The 23,045-nt window shown below is 37.8% G+C and overlaps 1 protein-coding gene across 1 annotated transcript in view; it reads right to left on the bottom strand.

Annotated features, from left to right (window-relative positions):
* LOC149297753 (OTU domain-containing protein 7A-like) overlaps positions 1-22,018 on the bottom strand; it is a 48,488-nt gene extending 26,470 nt beyond the window's left edge. The window contains exons 1-6 of the mRNA XM_089488288.1: positions 21,919-22,018; positions 11,849-12,031; positions 10,721-10,939; positions 6,507-6,608; positions 5,769-5,896; positions 1,565-1,677 (exon numbers count right to left, since the gene is read on the bottom strand). Of these exons, the coding sequence (XP_089344414.1) occupies positions 1,565-1,677; positions 5,769-5,896; positions 6,507-6,608; positions 10,721-10,939; positions 11,849-12,031; positions 21,919-22,003 (830 nt within the window). The 5' untranslated portion in view covers positions 22,004-22,018. The remainder of the gene's footprint in view (positions 1-1,564; positions 1,678-5,768; positions 5,897-6,506; positions 6,609-10,720; positions 10,940-11,848; positions 12,032-21,918) is intronic.
* Positions 22,019-23,045: the final 1,027 nt, after the last annotated feature.

Genomic DNA, 23,045 nt, shown 5'->3' with positions numbered 1-23,045 from the left:
TCATATATTTTTAAAAACTAGACACCCCAAGGTATTTGAAATGCTGGTATTTTAACCCTTTCTATGCACTGATTTTACCACCAGCCTTTGTGAAACTTTATGGTAGTAAATTTTTTTTTTCACACATGTTGTACTTCAGGTAAAAATTTACCGCTCCTGGTATATGTCCGTGTCAAACACCCCAATATGTGTTCATTAACATCTCCTGAGCGCAGTGATACCCCCATGCATGGGTTTGTTGGGTTATCTGGGAGGTAAAAGGCCGCCTTTGTGAGGTGTGTATTTTTTTGCCATTTAGACATCTGATCCTACTGCCCCCATGTCCCATATTTGGGACATCTTTGAACCCGGCCAATTCAATTTACCCCATCAAATCATACATTTTTTAATACTAGACACCCTATGGGCATTTGTAATGCCAATATTTTAACTCTTTCCATGCGGGAATTATTGTGAAGATAAAGAATTGTAGGACTTGCTTATTAAAAACGATTTTTTTTTTTTTTTTACTAATCACTCTGATTAGTGAGCTGGGCTCCATTTGACCTTGCATGGTTGGATGCAATACCTGCATTCAACCTGCAGGAGGAGCTCGAGAGTTCTCAAGAGGGTCTGGATAGACCTTCTGTGAACTCATTTTCTATTGTTAATGCCATCCTGTGAATGACGCTTCCTAAGCTGTTTTAGCCCGCCGCCGCGATCTTTGATGATCGGTGCGGCGGCGGCCATTTTTGGGTATAATCATACCTGCAGCAGTAGTAATCATATATAGTTTCTGTTATATCTACCCAAGACCGCTAGTAATTTATTAATCAAGAGAACGACTTTTGTCATTTAATAGAGGATAAAATAGTTTTTATATATGTAACATAACAAAGCTCCATGCATTAGTTTGTGTGTGTGCTGAGGAGGTACTCTTAGAATTTCTGTGGATATCTAGCTGTCTAAATGTCTAAAACATACACAGCATGATAGCTGTGTGTCCTTTTAAAATTGTAGTGGTCCTCCTTACAAATATATCATGGGATTCCGCAATATCCCACTGTATGCATTTCCATTTTTCCCTACCCCAAGTTCCTAGGCTTTTTCATCCAAACATATCTCCTGCTACCTTTGCTGGCTCATCAAGTATGCAGGAAGAGAGGTCCCTTCTCAGTCCTGGTCTTGCTGAAGGGGATTGATCAACTGGGTGCCAGGAGACCCATTGACCGGTCTTTCACAGCTCAAGGAAGATGTTAAGCGGGCTACAACCACTGACTAGATTGTAAGCTCGCAAGAGCAGGGCCCTCTTCTCCTTTGCACCAGTTTGTTATTGTATGTGTTATTGTATGTACTTCTAAATTGTTCTTCTGACTGTAACAGCGCTGCGGAATCTGCGGCACTTTATAAATAAATGTAATGTACATGGATGAATGGGAGATGGGACCATGAAAATACATTGAAAAGTCTGGTGCTAGGTAGAAAGCGTCTTCTACATGCAAGGTGGTAATTTATTTACATGCAATCGTGGGGCAAGGGATACTTGTATTAATGCATGGTATATGTCTACACAATCTAGACTTACCCACCACCAGAGCCTCCATTCTTGCTGAAGTGTGTCCGAGGTTCACTGGATGCCAGCTTTAGTAGCTCGTTCCACTCCCGCTCCCACTCATCTTCTGTATATACCAGTCCAGACTAGATAAAAAAAATCAGCAAAAGACATGTTACAAAAACATACTTCAGGGATCAATAATCCAGTTCAGATTGTTGTTTATAATGGACATCAATTAATCTCTGTTGCTCTGTGGATACATGCACACAAGTACTGTTTGCATTGCACTTCACATGTCTCAAAGTAAGTTACAAAGTATGAAGGTAAGAGTAAACGAGATAGCTAAGTCATAGTGTAGTCATTTGGTAGCCATCTTCCTAGTAAGATATATAGTTAAGATAAGGACGCAATGTAAGCAAAGGCTATTTATTTTTACATAGTGTGGCTCATTACAAAAGATGATAAATAAAGCAGATGACATAGGATCCAACAGCTGAGAATTATGCAGGCCATCAAATGTATGATGCCACTTGTAATATTATCTTTAAAAACACCTCTATTACACTGCTCAGCATTCAAATTATATGAGTTACAGTGAAGGAAAAAAATATTTCTGATTTTGTACGTTTGCCCACTGACAAATACATGATCAGTCTATAATTTTAATGGTAGGTTTAGTTGAACAGCGAGAGACAGAATAAAATCCAGAATAACGTAGTTATAAATTGATTTGCATTTTACTCAGTAAAATACGTATTTGATCCCCTATCAATCAGCAAGATGTCTGGCTCCCAGGTGTCTTGTATACAGTTAACAAGCTGAGACTAGGAGCTTGTTACCTGTATAAAAGATACCTGTCCACAGAAGCAATCAATCATTCAGATTCCAAACTCTCCACCATGGCCAAGACCAAAGAGATGTCCAAGGATGTCAGGGACAAGATTGTAGACCTACACAAGGCTGGAATGGGCTACAAGACCATCGCCAAGCAGCTTGGTGAGAAGGTGACAACTGTAGGTGCGATTATTCTTATTATTGTGGAAGAAACACAAATTAACTGTCACTCTCCCTTGGTCAGGGGCTCCATGCAAGATCTCACCTCGTTTCAATGATCATGAGAACGGTGAGGAATCAGCCCAGAACTACACGGGAGGATCTTGCCAATGATCTCAAGGCAGCTGGGACCATAGTCACTAAGAAAAAAATTGGTAACACACTACGCCGTAAAGGACTGAAATCCTGAAGCACCCGCAAGGTCCCCCTGCTCAAGAAAGCACATGTACAGGCCCATCTGATGTTTGCCAATGAATATCTGAATGATTCAGAGGAGAACTGGGTAAAAGTGTTGTGGTCAGATGAGACCAAAATCGAGCTATTTGGCATCAACTCAACTCGTGTTTGGAGGAGGAAGAATGCTGCCTATGACCCCAAGAACACCATCCCCACGTCAAACATGGAGGTGAAAACATTATGCTTTGGGGAACAGGACAACTTCACCGCATCAAAGGGACGATGGATGTAACGTCAAATATCGGGCGAGAACCTCCTTCCCTCAGCCAGGTAATTGAAAATGGGTCATGGATGTGTATTCCAGCATGACAATGACCCAAAACACACGGCCAAGGGAACAAAGGAGTTGCTCAAGAAAAAGCACATTAAGGTCCTAGAGTGTCCTAGTCACTTATCCCATAGAAAATCTGTGGAGGGAGCTGAAGATTCAAGTTGCCAAAAGTCAGCCTCAAAACCTTAATTACTTGGAGAGGATCTGCAAAGAGGAGTGGGGAAACATCCCTCCTGAGATGTGTGCAAACCTGGTGGCCAACTACAAGAAATGTCTGACCTCTGTGATTGCCAACAGGGGTTTTGCCACCAAGTACTAAGTCATGTTTTGCAAAGGGGTCAAATACTTAATGCAGATCAATTTATAACTTATTTGAAAAGCATTGTTCTGGATTTTTTTGTTGTTATTTTGCTTCTCACTGTTCAAATAAACCTATCATTAAAATTATAGACTGATCACGTCTTTGTCAGTGCGCAAACGTACAAAATCAGAAGTGGATCAAATAATTTTTTCCTTCACTCTATAAGTGAGAAAAACAACGGAATGACTGAAAGTTTAAGGAAAAAGGTTTAATGCATATTGTTGCACCATCCCGGTGAATTATCAACTACCAAGATATATATATATTTTTCACACACGTACAATTGAGACTGTTAATTAACAGGCCCAATGCTAGTATGGGGTGCAAAACAGTCACAAGAAAGCCTCAAAGCCACAGTCTCAAAGCCAAAGCTCCAATATCCAGCCTCTTTAGTAACTACTCTTTGCCATGAAAGTCAACACTGTTGATATAGAAGAAAGACTTAACTAATTGCATTGTATATTTTTGTCAGTAGTCTTAGTCACCAACAGAATGCTTTAAAAGTATCAGCCATTAACACACTTTGAACAAACTTTAGCTTTTTCATTTTTTTAAGGACCCAAAAAATCCCTATAACCTTGAAGAGCTTCATAATGTATGGCAAGTCGCACCACACTGCTGTATCATCCTTCAACCCTCAGAATCTGTCTTCAGTTTCATATGAAAAGTAAAGGAAAATCAACCCGACAGCGACGTATATGTCCAACATCAAAGCTAGTGTTCCTATTAAAATCTACTCATGCATGAATTATTCATATTTACCGAAGGGAACGTACAAATGACAGACAACGTTTCTAAGGTTTAGAAAGTATATGTTCTTTATTCTAGAACTAAGTTAAAAGAAATTGAGTTTCTCCCAAGCTTGACTTCTGCAGAACTTATTCATGATTAAAAAAAATGAAAATACACTTGCGTAGGATCCTTCTTTTGCAAACACAACACAAATGTCCAAGTTTGCCAGAGTAATACATCAGGCCCAAATATAAACCACTTGAAGTAACAGCGGTGCCTACTACTTCTAAAATGAAACAGAGCATTGAAAATATAATTGATAGGACTGTTAAATGCCCAAAACATAAGATTTTGCCTTGTTCATATATTTTTTCCTGCAAGCACTGATAGGTGGTTGCCATACAGGAAAAAATAATATATCTGCTAAAGTGATATCCGTTTAGTATTTTAGAGAGTGTACTGCCAGCTTCTGTTAGCAAAATGCTATTTTTATATCAGTTTATATGATAGCGGGGCTGCCATAGACAGGGAAAATGATAAGGTAAAAGAATAAAAATCAGAGGCACATTTTACTGTATTTGATTTCTAAAGTTATATATTATCTTGAAACAAACATACACATATACTGACTTATAACAAACATTTGTTATCCAATCCAACAGCAATATAGATGGTGTGTTAATTTATACAATATGTCAGTGACATACTCAATCACACCAAGTCTTAGGTCAAAAGCGAGATTATTTATATAATTGCCCTAGATTGGAATCTGAAGAAAAGACAAAACTGAGTCTTTATTAAAAGTGAGTCGTAAATGAGCTGCGGGAAAAAAGTAATGTAACCATTTTATTATGCATTAACACTCCAGAAAAGCCGATCTGGTCCCATATGACCACAGCTCACTGTTAATATATCTACCAATTTACTGTAACTGTCAATTAACTTTGCCATAGTGAAGCATGGTCTTCCTATGGAAGGCACTACCAAACTATACTATGTACCTTATAATACTATATCAATACACCAGTACACAGATACACAAGAACTCTTACCAATATCTTATTTTGGATGGCATGAGAGAACCAGTTTACTTATGGCTTCAGAGCTATACAGGATTTCAGTGGAGTCGTTGGAAGAAACTTCCCCAACTCTACAGCTGCTACTCACACATTTTGTTTCATGCCAGTTTCCTTTTATTTTGCTACATTATTTGGTTACCTTTTAGTCATTAATGAGGTCTACTCATTATTGGGAGAGTTAGCAGACTAGTGGTGGTTTTAACTCTCTCAATCATCTATTCCACATTATAAGCTAGTTTGAGCAGAGCCCTCCTTACCGTTTGTTTGTGTAGGTCCAAATTGTTATTTTATGCACTGCTTGATATGTCATTTTCCCCATTGTAATGCACTGCGGTACATGATGGCATTGATCCTTCATGATGTATTGTGATGTCAAACACAACTCTCTTGCAAACTTTCCCTTTAGTATTCAGACTCAAATGACTCTGAAATCACACTCCTCTCATGTGGGTTTTCTCAATTCAATCAAACATGCATTACTGCACCCTCATACACCATTACCTCTTTATTCTGCTGTGTCTGTTGCCACCTCCACCTTCTTTTCAGGGCTTCCCTCTCGGCTCCGCTTCTCATCATTGCGTAAAGTGCTTTCCTCAGGACTAGGTCTCTGTCGTGGAATCCCCACATTCCTACAACCAAAAACTCAAGCTGTAAAACTGGACAATGCCTGAAAATAAGCAAACAAAATATACAATTTGCTTTTAACACAAATTGTTCCATCAGAATATTGTTCCAATGCACAGTAATGTGGAAATAGGTTCACTGTGCCAATTTTATCCGAAGGTGCCTTGTTCACTGACACTGCCTCCCCACCTCTGTAAATACTTTGGACTACATTAAGACATAAAACCTCTTCTATACAAAAAGCAGAATAATAACAGCATGCAGTCTCACTAAGGGTTTTTTATGTGTGTTATTAAACACGCATCACTTTATTCTTTTAAAATCACAGTGGTGATCCTGATCTATTACTATGACAACTTCAAATGTTCAAAAATAGACTACCAACCCCAATCAGCTTAAGTTGTTTCTTTAGTATCGTGCCCCCTTTTTTATGATGCAAAAATAACGTTCTAACATTAACAGAACATTTCATTTGTTGAATTGTGTCCAGGAATAGATACGGATGTTATTCCCTGATTGAGTTTTGGTTTTCAAAACATAAAAGAAAATTTAGGACTAACATAAAAATAATAGAAAAAAAATACTATACAGCGTCACGTAACTATTATGTCTTACCCAAAGAGGCAGCATGGAGGAGGCAATTCCCATCTCCTGTTGTGGCTAAAGGCAGAAGACGTTTGCAACTTGAGCATGTTGTCGACCACCAGTTTAACCTCCCTGGAAACAGATTGAACAATGTTAAACCATTTTAAATCATAACTGAGTACTTCAACCTCTTCAAAAGATGTGTATTTAGATAAAGCATTAATTACACCTCAGAAAATCTGTCTGTTTATTCCTTCTGAAGTAAGTGGTAAAATCCCAGAAACCCTTAAGAAGCTTGTTTCTGTTTCTATGGCAATAGAATGGAAGTGCTCGTGTGACATGAAAAGTATGCGTTCCAAGCATGAGACAAAATTACAGGGTTAAAAAATAATTTTAGGTATGAAAAAAAAACCAAAAAAACCCAAATCAATTCAATAGAGTAAGTGCTCAGAGTGGTGTCCTCTATGGAAACGTACATTGCGGGAAGGATTTGAATGTAAAGTGCTAATCTGATACAGTAATCTTAAATTATATATATATATAAATTTCGGTCAAAGATAAACACACACGTACACAATGTATCAGGAAGGCTTTACAAACAGGGCATGTTATTCCGTACCCGTGTCCAGTAGACAGCCTCTTTTTTATGTGGGAACACTTTTGTTTTAGGGTGGTTATAGCTATTTAAATCAATGAGTAAAGCATTTGGACACAATTAATTTATAAATACATTTCTGTTGTCTACACTGTCTTGTCTTTTAGGGCCATAGAACACAGACTTGCTCATAGCCAGCAAACATACTGGGGATGAAAGCAAAGAACAAGGGAGGGGGCACAAGCTTTCCTAAAACGTAACATTTGTGAAGTACGGTTTGATTTTAACATGTTTTTTCCAATACCTATGCAATTACCTATTCTATAAAATGTATCAGGTTGATAAAAAGAAAAAAATAAATTACACGGATTCAGAGAACTGTTGCTCTATTTACTGGTTGTTTAATATGCAGGAACTTCTGTAATGAGCAAAGCTTGCTATAAATGTGAAGTGTAATGTAGTTTCACAGATTCCCAGGGTGATTCAGTCTCACCTTCTTGAACTAAATTAGGACTCTGGTTAATAATGACTCATGACTGTAACCCATCACTGAAATTCACACTATTAGTAAGCAGCAGCTCAGTAATTCCTCTTATAGGTTCTATTAACCAATACAACCAATGTGCGACAGTAGAAATATAACACGTAACCATACTGTATATGTAGGGCAATGTACCGTATTTGCTCGATTATAAGACGACCCGATCAGCGTTTGGACAGGCTCAACAGCCGGGGAAGGTCTGCGCGATGGACGCAGACAACCCCCACCGCTAACCGCTAACCGACGTCTACACGCTGCCCCGGCTACACACCGGGGACTCAGAAGCATCAGTACGTTGGGGGATTTGGGGAGGGGAGACAGGAGGATCCAGATCCCCTGCAGCGCTGCGGGGAATCTGGATTTTAGTCTCATAGTCAGACCTTTTTGAGGTCTGATTATAAGACGACCCCGATTATAAGACAAGGGGTAAAAAAAACCTTGTCTTATAATCGAGCAAATACAGTACATTCATTAAACGACTTTAATTTCTCAGTGTAAAGTAGTTCCCATATATTTCTCTCTCATGTATCTTCAAAAACATAGAGCTGCTGAAATGATCTACATAGTGGTTGGAAGTCAAAGGAGACGCAAGTGAAGAACCAAGAATTGCTAGTCCTTGCATTAGATTTATATATCCCATAAGGTAACACCGCTTGAACGCTTTACATGCTACAGATATAAGATTATCCAGGTTTTTTCCCCATATATTTCTGGAGAGAAGTTACTGCTTGAGTGACTTACTTATGTTAGTTTGATCCTGATAGAGTGAAAACCCCCTGTACAGAAGCCAGCAGGGAGAAAGCCAAAATGCCAATACATGAGGGATAAATAGCCACTTAGATACAAATAACACTTGCATAATGGGAGTTTTGGACAGGCTCAAGGAGAATATATTTATGGGAAGGTAATGCATTTAGTTCTGTTCTCCAGACAACATACCCATTACAGCTGTTATGAAAAGATCAGCAGTCGTCTAATGAGAAAACCAGACTTTGGGAGCAGTTCATATAGCATTAGTATAGAAAGCTATGGAACTCCAATCCTTAATGACTGTTAGTCCATTAGTTTGAAAGGTATGTCATAAGCGTGTCCATATAACCCTAAGCACATGCAATATGTGGGATGAAGGTTGACTTTTAGCAAGGTTCTACCAGACTAGCAAGCAGTTCCTTTTAGTGACATCTTGGTAAGTGTTGCAGTACAGCTATATCTTTCCCAACACGGTCAGACATTTCTGTGCAATCCTTGGCATGCATCCGACCTTATTGCGCATGGCACGCAGAAGGATACTAAGAACACTTGACCTGGTACCCTTTTTTAGAAAATCAACAGCACGTGTGTTATAGAATTTTTATATTGAAGACCTTTATAAATCATTTAACTCTGGGAAACCATTTTTTTAAGGGTCTGGGGTTCATTTAAGCCTTTGTAGGTAAGTTGCGTTTCCATCTCACTGACTTCACTTAACATTATGAAGGGCCAACCAACATGGGCTGCTTCTCTAATAGCATGGATGCTTCTGTACATCACTTTACTCTAGAATTCTAGGACATCAGCATGAACCACAAAAGTGGTAAAAGGAACAACTATTCAAGACATTAATAGAAACTGTATTTTGAAAATTATAGAATCTTCTCTTCTCAGCAGTGTCTGAAAGGCCATTCACCTTTTAGATGTGACCTTGAAATATAAAATATGAAAACCACGCATGAAGGAGCAAGAGAGGACACACAATCAAGTGCTCTACTCACAGCCCAGCCCAGAGCCTCTGCTGATAAACTGAAACCGGAATGTTAACCAAAGCAAGCCAGACACAAATAACCACCGGCATTTCCTAGAGGATTGCATAAAATGTTCACCACAATATTTTGACCTGATTTTCAGGAATGTGCAGTGTCCAGACACTACATGAGGAAAAACACTACTCTCACACATTGTAAAACGTCTTTTATTTAGTTTTATAAAACTGGAATTTTCACGTTATTAGATTATACTTTTTAGTGTTCAATAAGGTTTTAAAAGCCAGTTAAACATCCTTCAATATCCGTGAGCCTCCTCTTGGATTGAGGCCCTCTGAACAAAAGGTCATGCTAAATGAATTAACTAATTTAATATGTATAAATTATAATGTATAAATATATGCCTACAACAAACAGGAAAAGGTGATATTCATGTGTACTTTATAAATGTAAGCTATAAGTGCAAAACAAAAACAATAAAAATCTGTGTTTTCTAGCATATACATTCAAAACTCATTGGCAGAGTTTAAAAAAAATAAAAAAAAAGTGTGAGTTTTTTTGGAAGGCTGGTGAAAAAATTATTTTCAACCGCACTCCATTTTTAACTAGCTTTCACCAGCCTACAGTAAAATAACCTGTGTAATTTGAAACATTTTATCTGTTGAGTTATAGATTTCTAAAGGTCACTAAAAGCATGCTTTTCTGTAAAACTCTTATATTTTAGCTACAGCTCTGCATCCTCATGCAGGATCATCATAAATACATACAACACTCTTCAATTTTGACCTTTGAATACTTTCAAAAGTAGAAAACCTTACCTCGTTATGACTTCATTCATTTACGTTCCTACAAGGAAAATAGTTCTCTACCACAAATAGTTTTATCTACCTCTGGGTGACGGATCATAGGGGTTTAATCCAAATGGTCCGTCTAGGGTACATTCTAATGCCTTAGACATATGAAGTGCAGGGAATAATAAATCCCAACCACAAGAGCACTAATTAAGCGACTAGTTAATCTTTATATCAGATATCTGAGACTAGTTCAACTGAGAACAGGCAACACTGGTTTGCTTACCCCCTTGCAGGAATACAAAGGGAAAAAACGATTATGAGCTTATCATACGCATCCATTTGTAAGGACAGTCCGACGGAACAACTGAAAAGATAATCTGCGGACCACCTACTTATTGGAATAATGTAAGGAGTCCAATCTTGAAAAAAACAGTCCTGGTTAAGAACCTGGTTAAAATGCAAAAGCCCAAATTATAAGAAAACTGAACAGAAATCATGATGTATTTTTGCTACATGTGTAACCAAACATCCTATAAATGCCTTTTAATAAATCAAAACACAGGAGCGTTTAATACCTGCTTGTTCCAAGGCCACCATTGTTGACTGTTCAATTAAATCCCTTTCTATGAAGCTTCGGAAGTCCTCACTGTACACGCTGAGGTCTGGAAGTTGGAATGTATAAATGGGCATCTCTAGAGGAAATGGCTCACTGCTGCATTCGTTGGCTACATGCAACCGAGCCAAAGAGACAATTGCAGAGCTTGCATGGGAAATACCTCTGGAAAGTCTCTTTTCTACAATAAAAGAAGAAGAAGAACAGAATCAAACCAATAGCAAGACTATTACTTTAAGGCTGAAAGCTGTAGCCTCCAGATCAGAAATAGCTATCAATTCATATGTAGATCCATAGCTGTATTTATGACTTATATGATCCACAACTGTGACACATTTAACAAACTGGATATAATATATGCATCAATGGCAGACCTTCTCCACCGAGGAACAGGCACACCCTCTCTACCGACTGGAGGAACAGGGGGCAGGGGCTGCCCGGAGACTTTGCCTTTATGCAAATCGCCTGTTAAATTAGTTGGTCATTTCTAAGTTTCTGATAAATTCCTTCCAGCGGGACTTTGCATTTATGGAGAGTTCATTTATTATTGCACTCCTGAGTGTATTATACCAAGGGACACACCAGGCGGCCTATTCTCCTTAAAGAAGGAATACGTCAAAGGACCATGGTGTGCATGAGACAACAGCAACGAGAGACGGCCAAGAGATGACCTTTTTTTCCTTTAGAAAATCACTACAGATGCTAGTGCCAACAGCCAAATATACACATTCTTAGTCTTATACTAAAAATGTATATAAATAAGTCTTACAGATAACCTGACACACGGGTCTGTCCCTCCCCAGATGCAGAATTGGCCATGTTACACGCCACACTGAAATGGTTCAAAATAAAAGAATCCATTGCTTTATTCTCTCTCTCTAGCCAGGGCTACAAACAGAATATATCATATATCAGAATACATATAGGAAAAGAATATAGCAAAAGTCCAGTACCTTTGTACTAATGTTTCTTAAAACTTTCATCCAAAGTGGTGGAAGTCCAGAAGGCAACTATTGATATTTCGGGGGTAGGCAGTTATCAACCTACAATATTTTGTAATGGTTATTCCACCAAAATTCTGCTACTGTACCTTGAGCAATGTCATCCTGTCTTTGGAGAATTGGTCTCTCAATCTTGTTGACGTGCTGAGTAATTTCTCTCTCCTGCTGCTTGTAATATTTGCCTTCGTTAAAAACTTGAGGCAAATTTGCAGTGTTCACCTGTCTGAGCTGTTCATAGTCACTTAGCGCTGCTGTTAGGTCCCAGTTTTTTCCTGAAAGCAAATCAATATATTTAATAAAATTAATCGCCAACAAAACCAACTATTACAGGTACGAATGTGTTGCATCAATGAGCCATTAACAGTAATTTTCCAAATTGGAAGCCAATTATTGATAAGGGTACTCGTGTACCAGACAGAATAAAAGGAAGAGAAAGTAGAGAAAGAATTACTGAAAGCTTGAACCGTTTAGAAATCAGCTAAAATAAAGTTCCAAGAGTTCAGCCCACTGGCATGTCCAGCGATCTGGTAAGACTTTCATGTGTTCAGCTGCTCGTTGACAGCACTCCATAACATTTTGTTAACATGCAGAGCTGGCCACAAATTGGGGGCTGTGATCAGAAGAGTTACTGACTCTGGTGCATGTCCACACAGGACATACCACTTTTTTGGAAAACAATTATGATAATGTGGCTTTTCTTGCACACCGAGATCATTTCACTTATCTTAGTGGAAAAATTTGAAATTCAGCAGACCTTGAAATATTTTAACGCTATAACATCAAAAAACCGTGCTAAACGGTTCTGTAAATGTTTTACTAATATTTTCTACATTTTACAGAGCACTACATAAGGAAAGTTACAAAATCCAGGATTTGTAAAAGCGAAATTCCTTTTTTGCGAAGCTTGTGTGTTCAAAAGCATCTTATAACCTTCTGAGCCCGCGTGATCAGAGGTTCCTTATTTACACTTCATCATGACCCCATTGACTCTAGACTGCCTGACTACTGGCATGTCATAACAGTAAAGAGTCTCAGGGTTCTACTGCCCTGAAAATTAGTTTGTGGTCAAACGATGCCCACAGCAATAAGATCATCCATGCCAAAATACACATATCAGTATTTTGGGGTTTATTTGCTTAGAAAAGTCAAGTTTACTTATGTATTTATAAATAAAGATGTAAATATATCACTACCACATTATTAATCTTTGTAACATAATTCTTACTGCAACAAAACCAGTAGCAATTGCTGGAAAATGTCAAATTTTTGGCATTTCATAAGTATTATTACGTGGTGCCGTTGTTGGCGGTAACTATAGTACTGACTCCACAGAACAAATATCTATTAACAAGAACCTAAGCGAGAAATGGATATTATCTTCATCAACAGCATGGCTGCTATTTTAAGTAACACATTTTTGCAAGTTCCTGAAAAAGACACACAAGTCAGCAGGTGTAAAGTAACTATCATATGAGCCTTCTGAAACTCAACAAGATTTAAAGTAATGTCTATATGTAAACACGCAAAAGTTTTAGGCAGTTGTAAAAAAACTACTTAAAAGTAAGTCAAGCTTTCAAAAATAGACTTAGTTTAATATTTAATAGTTAATTTTTATCATTTAACAAAATGCAAAGTGAGCGAATGGAAAAAAGTCTAAATCAGATCTATATTTGGTGTGACCACCATTAACCTTCAAAACAGCGACTCAACTATTAAAAAAAAACAAAACACAGGAACTGGTGTGTAGAAAAATGGCAGCTGTGCTTTGGACTGATAAGACAAAGTTTGAAATATTTGGCTGTAGCAGAAGGTAGTTTACTTGCTTTGGGTCTGGAGAGCGGTACAAGAATGAGTGTTTGCAGGCAACAGTGAAGCATGGTGGAGATTCCTTGCAAGTTTGGGGCTGCATTTCTGCAAACTGAGTTGGGGATTTGGTCAGAATTAATGGTCTCCCCAATACTGAGAAGTACAGGCAGATACTTATCCATCATGCAATACAATCAGGGATGCATCTGACTGGCCCCAAATTGTTTCTGCCATGTGTAGGGTTACCAGACGCCCCTGGATTGAGTATTATCTTTTTATCTCATGGACAAAATGTGAGAAATAACATATCTAGGGGAAAGAGTGGCATTTCTAGGGGGCATAAAGCATATCAGCAGGGCAGTGTGGCACATTGGGGGGTATAAGGCATATCAGGAGTCAGAGGGGCATATCAGGGGGACATAAAGCATATCTGGGGGGCAGAGTGGCATATCTATAAGTAAGGTGCATTATAAATTAAGGGGGGGGGGCTGAAAATGGCTATTGGTTTTCTAAAATTTCTGTTTGTATAGCACCAAACTTTAAGGGTGCGGCCTATAATCGAGCCAATATATATATACAAACACACTGCATATTCTGTATAGTTTGAAGAAACTATGCTTTTTAAATTGTTTTTTTTTTTACCATTTGCCAATAAAAAAAAGTCCCCAGATTTAAAAAATCTGGTCACTTTAGCCTCATGACAACAGTCAAATATACAGTCGAAGTCACTGAGAACTATCTACTGCTTAACTCTTTAAAAAAGTGTGCAAGTATGCCTAGAAGAATTTATGCCATTTTGAAGACAAAGAGTGGTCACACCAAACATTGATTTGATTTAGAATTTTCTTCTATTCACTCACTAATGGTTATTAACCATTATATGTTTGACAGCTTTCTTATTTTACAGTATTTTTTACATTTGCACAGTACTGTTTAAACAAACATAAAATGTACTCTATGACAAGCAGTCTATGGCCTTCTTCAGATCTGTACCCCCTTCGTTTGCATGGGGATCATCACACATGGATGTGTAGTGGAGATGCTGGTCCTACAACAACGAAATGGGGAAACTACTGATGAACATCTGAATGACTTCAGGTACACAAAACCAAAAAAAAAACAAAGATAAAAGATGCTTTGTGGGTGTTTAAAATTTGCCAGCTGCTAAATCCATATCACTATCTAATTTAATTTGCTGTTGTCAGGCGTTCCACCACTTACTGAGAAATGCTCGGATACAAATACATTTAGGATATGGAGGCAATCACAGTGAACCGCAAGAATTTGCCAAGTACCATTAGTAGAAATTAGCAGCTGACAACGTGAAAAGTACATCATGTGAAAATGGCAAATATGTTTGCTGGAACTGTGTCAAAGCATGAAATAAAATGCAAAATAAATCGCAACACAATCATTTATACCAGACCAAAATACAAAACCATGGTGTGACATTGTGTGGATTAAAATAAATTAAGTTGTATTGGGCTTGCAACACAAATATATATTAAATAAAAAAAATTAGCCATACATGAAACATGAATGGTTAGGAGATGGACCACCTTAAAAATTAAAAGTGATGTATGCGATTCTCTTTTCTTAAATAACAAAAGTCCCATTAATTTTTTTTAATGTGCTTTTCCAACTAATATTTCTGGACATCAGGCACCAATCCACTAGGCATTTGTACAGGCTTAGTTGGTGCTTTATTGGCACTTGGGCGGATGCAGGTAGTTACACATCCCAAAAGTATGGCTGCACACACGTAATTTACTGGCTGCTGGCCTTAAAATGATAATTTTCACCTCCAGTATGTTCCTGCAAACTACTACCAAATTTATACGTACATAAATCCTATTGCCGTAGAATGCCCAACCTCTTACATGATGTAATTTGTTAACCTATTAGTGGTAAGATGCCCCTTTGGACGTACCTGTACTTCATGATCTCCCTGCGTGGGAGATCTGTCTATCTAAGGCCAGCCTGGACTCTCCCCTGGTAGCAGAAGCCTTACTGCCAACAGACCGCGTGTAATGGTGCTCGGTGTTCTGGGTGAAATGTTCATATTCCAGTGAAAAATCCAGAAAAACACACTATTATTTTTTTATATGTTAAATCAATAAACTAATTAGAAAGCAGTGTGCTTGATCTGTAGTAATGATTTGTGTCATGGGCATACTGTACTATACATCATTTTCATAAGTGAGAGTGAGAGAGAGAGCGCCTTTGTGAATTCAAGCATTGAAAAGAACTGTACTTATGTCAAAAAGCATCCAGTAAGAAGACAGGGAAGTAGCTCTAGATCCACAGCTCTTTTAACAAATTATTAGTTCCCATCACTGCACAATGTCTTTCATTTCAGCTCTTCCAGTCAGCTTGGCAATTACATCAATAGCTCACAAGACACTGCAAGATTTCTTTATACACACAAAAGGCAGGAATTGGCAGTTTTGATCAGGAAGTTAATTTTGGAACACTAAGTAGAAATACAAAATGTCATGTCCATGTTTTTTGATAAATCTGGTTGGAAGGAACGAAGCAATGAAGATTCTTTGTTTGATAAATACTACGTACACCTCAAAATATACACGTCCCAGAACCTAGAATGACCAGATAGGGACAGCTTTGTTGTAGGGGGCATTGCCAACACTTATGTGACTATGAGCCATTAATACATACCCCCAAACCAACCCTGATTAAGGGGACAGTATCTCCTTCAGATGAAAAGCCACCTGCACATCTTTCATTCCTTGACACATAACCTCTATTAGCTCAGGAGAATGTCTGCTGGGTTGGAGTGTATCGCAGTGTTCTATAGCCCTTAAAGTCATAATAATGTGTATAGAAACAGTAGGGTATTGGAAATTTACTTTGTTTAAATTAGTCTACACACTTCTTGTTTGAAACTAGTCATACCCACCAAATATTATGGGACATTTGAGAAAAAGAAGGACAGAGCATTTGGGTTCAGAGTCGCTCGTACGGACCTTCACTGTGAATGCCTCCATATCCTAAATATATTTGTATCCGAGCATTTCTCAGTAAGTGCTGGAACGCCTGACAACAGCAAATTAAATTAGATAGTGATATGGATTTAGCAGCTGGCAAATTTTAAACACCCACAAAGCATCTTTTATCTTTGTTTTTTTTGTTTTGTGTACCTGAAGTCATTCAGACGTTCATCAGTAGATTCCCTATTTCATTGTTGTAGGACCAACATTTGGGGGGAGGGGGTGCAAGAGGTACAATAGACAGAGCCCTGCATCTCCACTACACATCCATGTGTGATGATCCCCATGCAAATGAAGGGGGTACAAATCTGAAAAAAACGCACACGAAGAACGTACAGGAATATTCGCCGAAAAGAACACGGGAACAGGCGAGTATTCGTGGAATATGAAGGTTTTTTTCCCCCGAAGACAAACACAAGGACTTGGCCGGTGTCGAAGTCTAGTTACAAGTCAGCTGACAAAGAGCAACCTTTGAAGCAAAGAAACAATTGCACAGGAGTTACCGTGTCATTTTGGGCTGAAAACGTTAAAGATACTCCAGACAAAATATGCAAAGCAGCCACCTGGTGGAGTTTGCATATTTCTCCAAGACACTGTAATTAGATGTTTCCTCCTTTTCCCATGTAACTTTTGGCAGATGAGTTCTTGAAGCCCGTCCTTTTTTGTTACATCTCACCAGCGCTGCCGACAATGACATAGAAATGGAGAATTCTTACCTGGGGATTTCTTTTCATTGTCTATCCTTCAGCAGAACCAAAGAGGAAAGAAAGGGTTCAAAGAGCAAAACCAGATATAAATGATATCATGAAATATAACTTTTAGTTCATAAAAGCCTACCTGACCCATCTGTTTCTTCTACTTTAGAATAGTCTTTACAGCAGTGCCTTTGTTTTGATAAGAGTGTTCACAACCCAGAGCTGAAGCGCTAGAAGACTAGATGCTTTATTTTTGCGTTACGGGTCACTTATCTATTTATTTACTTATTTACTTGATACTTAGTTTTGTCCCATATATATCTTTCATATATTTCTTCTATTAAAAGGGTTGGGCTAAAGGGATTCATAGTGTGCTTTTTAGTATTTTGCTTTTTTTTAACCCTTTGAGTGTCTTATGACAACGTAGCCCTGATTATACACTCCGTGCATTTAGCCATGTACACATTTGTCATGTCAGTGCTTAGTGGTATACTTCAATACATATAAGGGAGGGTTAGTTCATTATTGTTTTGTTTCATTCATTTAGCTTCCGCCTTATCAATTTAAAGTTATATTTTATAATATCATTTATATCTAAGTTTTGCTCTTTGAACCCGCTCCTTCTTCTTTGCTTTTGGTTATCCCCGTATTCATTATTCTATTTATTATCTATTCTTTTCTATTCTTCAGCAGCACCTTTTTTCTTTGCATAACTTTTGGTGTGTAGGTCTGTTGTTTCACTGGATATGTGCTCGTACTGCCCTACCTTAGATGGGAGGACACTATTTCTCAATTTGGCTGTCAAAGAACAGACAAAGAAAAGGAATTCCCAATATCACTTACTGACATGGAAATTGTTGCTTCTTTCTGCAAACCCTAGCTACTAAAAACTTTCAGAACCATTTTTCTAGGGGAAATGGATTTCTACAAATATTTATAACTGGATTTTTTTCATTACATTATGTAACAACAGCTGAGAAATCATTCAATGAACATAAGAGGGTACGATTCTCTTATGTTATAAATGTCAGTGTGAAAAGAAAAATTGAAACCCTCAGTAAATTTGTGTTTATGGACAGAAGCTTAGCATTTAATTTTTCTAGTCATTTATTTCCAATAAAAAAATAGTTCCATTGTAGAATGTGATAAGGGATTCTTAGTGGATCATTCAGATCATTGTTCCATCTAACATCTTTGTATAAAGACATAATCCCAAAACGGACTGCATAATCCCAAAACGGCACAGTCAAAAATTGGGAATCAAAAAACATTGTGTTTTTTTTTTTACCATGTTGCAAACAACACAAAGATCTTTTAACAAAAAAGGAACAAGGCATTTATGCCTTCTCAGCACTAGAGAAAATGATGCATGTTTGTACGTCGGTTAATTAAAAATAGATGAAGTCTGGCTTCCGTATTCCTGCAACCTCAGCCTCTCTGTCCTATTCAAGCTGCCGTCTGTTAAATATCCTACACCTGCCCAGAGCATGGTTCATTTTTGCTGGCTTCAGACGTAAAAACAGAACATTATGTACGGCTCAGAGTAGAAAAGATGTGTATAAATATATATATATATATATATCAAAATAGACCAATAAATAAAATATGTCTTAATAGATTAATTAAATAAATTAATAGATAATAAATAAATGTTAAAATCTGATTTTGTATATATCAAACACGTATGTGTTATTCATCCGGCAATAATTAATCAAAAGAAAGTGCATTGTTGAAGTCTGTTTTGAAGAAAATTATTCCTCCCAACAAGAAATGGAGACATTGTACTTCCTTTCTCCAAGCAGCATAGTTAAGAGAACATACTGATCTTCAAAGAGAAAGGACTGTGTGTTCAAGGAGTGGTGAGGATTAGTACTGGATCTGATTGTTGCAATGTCATCAGTTTGCAAGTCAATGTGAGTTTGTTTATTAAAGTGTGCGCATTGGTTGATGCCCTGCTGTCGCCCAATAGAGTCGTTCTTACGGACCTTTAACTCCTGGTGCGTCCCTATGGATTCCTGTTCCCGTTAACCCCGCGATGCTACGTAAACAAGGTAGGCTACAGGCAGTGACTTGTATGGGGGGGGAAGGGAGATATTAGCTAGTAGATATTAACGAGGATGAAGACGAAGATTCTGCGTGTTGTGCTTCTTCGTCTTCGTATACGTTTACCCACCGCTATATTAGTTTATTGGGTATTCGGTTTGAACAACGAAAACGCAACATTCCTGTTTGTTTTCATGTTCTCCCGAATACGAATGCACAACTCTAGTACACACTATGCGCGTTTTCTCTTTCTTGTTAGGAGGAAGAATTTTCATCTAAGCGGACTTCAACAAAACACTTTCTCTTGATTAATTATGCTGGACTACTAACACATGACAGCAATTGATATATATGCTTAACGAGATTTTAAGATGTATTTATTAATCTATTCTGACATTTGGGTTTTTTTTTTAATATATTTATGCATTTATTTATGGTCTTGTAAATAGTGACCATTCGCTCTGTGGTTTTCCTGATAGATTCTATATACTTGTCTCAGAAAACTATATACTTGTCTTATACAGAACGTTTACGTGTTTTTAGGGTGGTACAGCTCTTTGTTATCAGGTGACTCAGGTGAATTCCCTCAAACTATTACAGGTAATGATTTATTAATCATTTCCACTGTGTTATATATTACCTGTCAGACTCTCACACACCTATGTCTAACCTTTAATGCTCACTAAAAACTTTCCTGCTCAAAGAAGTGAAGAGTCTTTTCAATCCTTTCAAGGGTATTCATCCTTCCAATACCCTCAACATGCATCTTAAAATAAACCATCTGCTCTCTCTAGCTTTGAGATCTTCAGATGTCCTCCACATGATCCTCACTACAATTAAATCATCCTTCTTCCAAGCAGTCCCTCTCCTTCTGCCTCATTCCCCTCAACTTCCAAATACACTGGAAGAACAGTAGGGCCACCTTCTCCTTCTGTAGCAGTATGTCTTATTGTATTTTATGTTATCTGGAGAGGAAACCTGCCCCATTAGCCTACAACAATCTTTATAGCCATAGACAAGTATTATACTATAGATGTGATGTGTGATTTTAGAGGAAGTACTCTATAGAATTGTTATATTATGTCAATTCACACCCGACTATCCCAAGAGGCATATACACTGGCTATTTTGCAGAAGGTCTGCATGTCCTGGAAAAGGAATGCTGGTACAGCTGTGCTTTGTGATCCTTCTGCTCTATCCAGAGGGAGATTGACTATAAGGTTCTTTACCCCGGTTCCGAGAAGCTGAATTTGAATGCCTGTTACAGCTATTTGCCAGTAACCGGGCAGAAGTGGCATTTCACTGCAGCATTCGGGGCTAACTTACAACCCTTCTAACACGCTATCGTCATACATGTCAAATTGTCAACCTTTTCACACTTAGGAGTTCCTAAAACTAATCACTGCGTACGGAAAGAAACAAAAAATCCCAGAGAGGTGAGATGGCAGAACACAAAATCCCCACACATGAGAGATAAAGGTACTATTTAATTATACAGTTATAGGTTGAGTCACTTGTTTTTAACAGAAAATTGCTTCTCCTACTCTGTTATTAAAAGTCTCTTAACAGCAGAAAGTTCTTGCACAGCTCTACAATTCACTCAGAAATTGCATGTTAGGCAGCAAGGAACAATTTACGGGCATTGAGTTGCCCATAATAAGCATCTAAATAAATGATTTAAGTCAGTGTGGTCCCCTAATTACATTCTTATTTAATTTGATTAGAGCAGCTTGGGATTTAATTGTATAAGAAGAAAAAAATGCAAATTTTTCTCACAGTAGGGAGCTGTTCATAAAAATTAATTAATTAAAAAACATGCTACGCCAAAAAAGCAAGGATCATTTTAGAAAGACATAACTTTTTCAAACCAAATATATGAAATATTTATTTCTGGCTGATTTCTTTCAATTTTTCATTAAATAACATGGTTTAATTTGCAACATTGGTGTTTTCATATCATATTGTATTGTGCCTTGAAGAACAATGAAGAACCTCTGGTTTACTCTCATGCGTAAGTAACATTTTCTTGATTAAATAAAAAGAGAATATAAAGAGAAGAATATTTTCTAATGCAGAAAAAAATATAGTGTGTTAATGTATGGTGAGGCTATTTATATAAGTGCAGTGTATGTAATAACAACAACACTTCCTATTAAACAGTTTTAAGACATGTTCTTTATAGGTAACTATAACATTATTGTATTGTAAGGTTCTATACAGCAATGCATTCTGCATATGCAATGCATTTTGAATAAAAAGGAAATCATTATTTACATCTTCAGGTATGCTGAAAGTATCATTAACCCTATAGGAATGGCATTTCATCTACAGTACATCATCACAGTAGTAATTATTTTTTCTTGCTTTGTTACACAGACTGTCCTTCGCATGTAGCACTTTTAACTGATGTCAAGGGACTTTTAACAACACCTGTAGTCAGAAGCCATAAGGTTGTGAGAACTGGAGAGCTTTTCTCTTTATGTAAACCCCAAAATACAAAGAAGCCCTAAATCAGCAATAACCATCAATGTATGCATTATGTAGGCAATGTGATGATGTGCCAGTGCCATGGCATTGGGTTAAATTTACATGGAGTATGATGCTTACCTTCTAGCAAGTCCCTTGCCAGACCTGGCTCAGCCCCTGTGGACCGAACAAAGTCTGACAGGACTGCGTCCATATCCAAAGTCATGTGATCATATGGTGATGCTGCTCGTCCAGGAGCAGGGGCCAAACTAAAACACTTCCATCTGCAAAAGAAAAGAAATACATTATATATATATATATATATACATATACATACATGCATACACACATATACATACGTGCACACGTACATAAGGTATTACTTTTGTACTATCTTGTACATCATCATCAAAAAGAGATCTGTAATATACCTGTAGACATAGACACACATATCCATCTATATACGTAGTTCGATAAATTATATCCACCTCTCTATATTGCTATGCATTTATATAGCTCTTTGTATCTAGATCCGGAGAATAGTCTCGGTTTAGACCTATTATATGCAATATATGGGTATGCAGTAAATCAAATTAAAACACAGGTGCAATTGCTACAAGTCTTTTTATAGAGCACTTTTTCAGTTGAGGCCAAACAAACAAGCAGCGATGTGAATGGACTAGTAGGAAGTCTGGCTTCCTTCTCTGAACAGCTATCTATTAGAAGAGAGAAGACAAAGAGGCAGTATGTCAGTGCCTAGCGCTTACCGTGGGCTGCCTGTACCATGCTGCTCCTGCACAGAAAGCAACAATCGCCGCACTATTGCGACAGTGACTCACTACCCACTAACAGAATAGCTGACAGGAACTCCGTTATAACAAGCCATATGCAAATACACACTTGTTTGTCAGCTTTGCTTGGAAATTCCGAGTCGTCACAGTCCTCCTTACCATTTAAAGTAAAATAGCAAAGGCTTATAAACAAGTGCAAAGGACAGCCGTTGGAAAACTCACACAACAATAAAGTGACATGTTTATTCTGCTCGTTTTATAACTCATAATAAGGTTTTAATTAATAAGTCAAGCTGTGGGTGACCTTTTCTTGTCTCTTTACACTTGCCGTCAGCTGTGACAGAGGGATAGGAAGTGGAGGAGTTGACCGACACCTGTGGGCATGGGAGGATTGAGAACATTTAGCTTGAGGGGGGGTCTTGCCCTGGTGGCCCATAAAAGAGGCCCAAAATACAATTTTCAGGCACCATATTCAGT

The sequence above is a fragment of the Sceloporus occidentalis genome, unplaced genomic scaffold, assembly GCF_023333645.1.
Source record: "Sceloporus occidentalis isolate IW3139 unplaced genomic scaffold, rSceOcc1.0.p SCAF_37, whole genome shotgun sequence".
Lineage (NCBI taxonomy): Eukaryota > Metazoa > Chordata > Lepidosauria > Squamata > Phrynosomatidae > Sceloporus > Sceloporus occidentalis.
The sequence above is the reverse complement of the archived record's forward strand: the minus strand, read 5'-3'. Positions and strand labels throughout refer to the sequence as shown.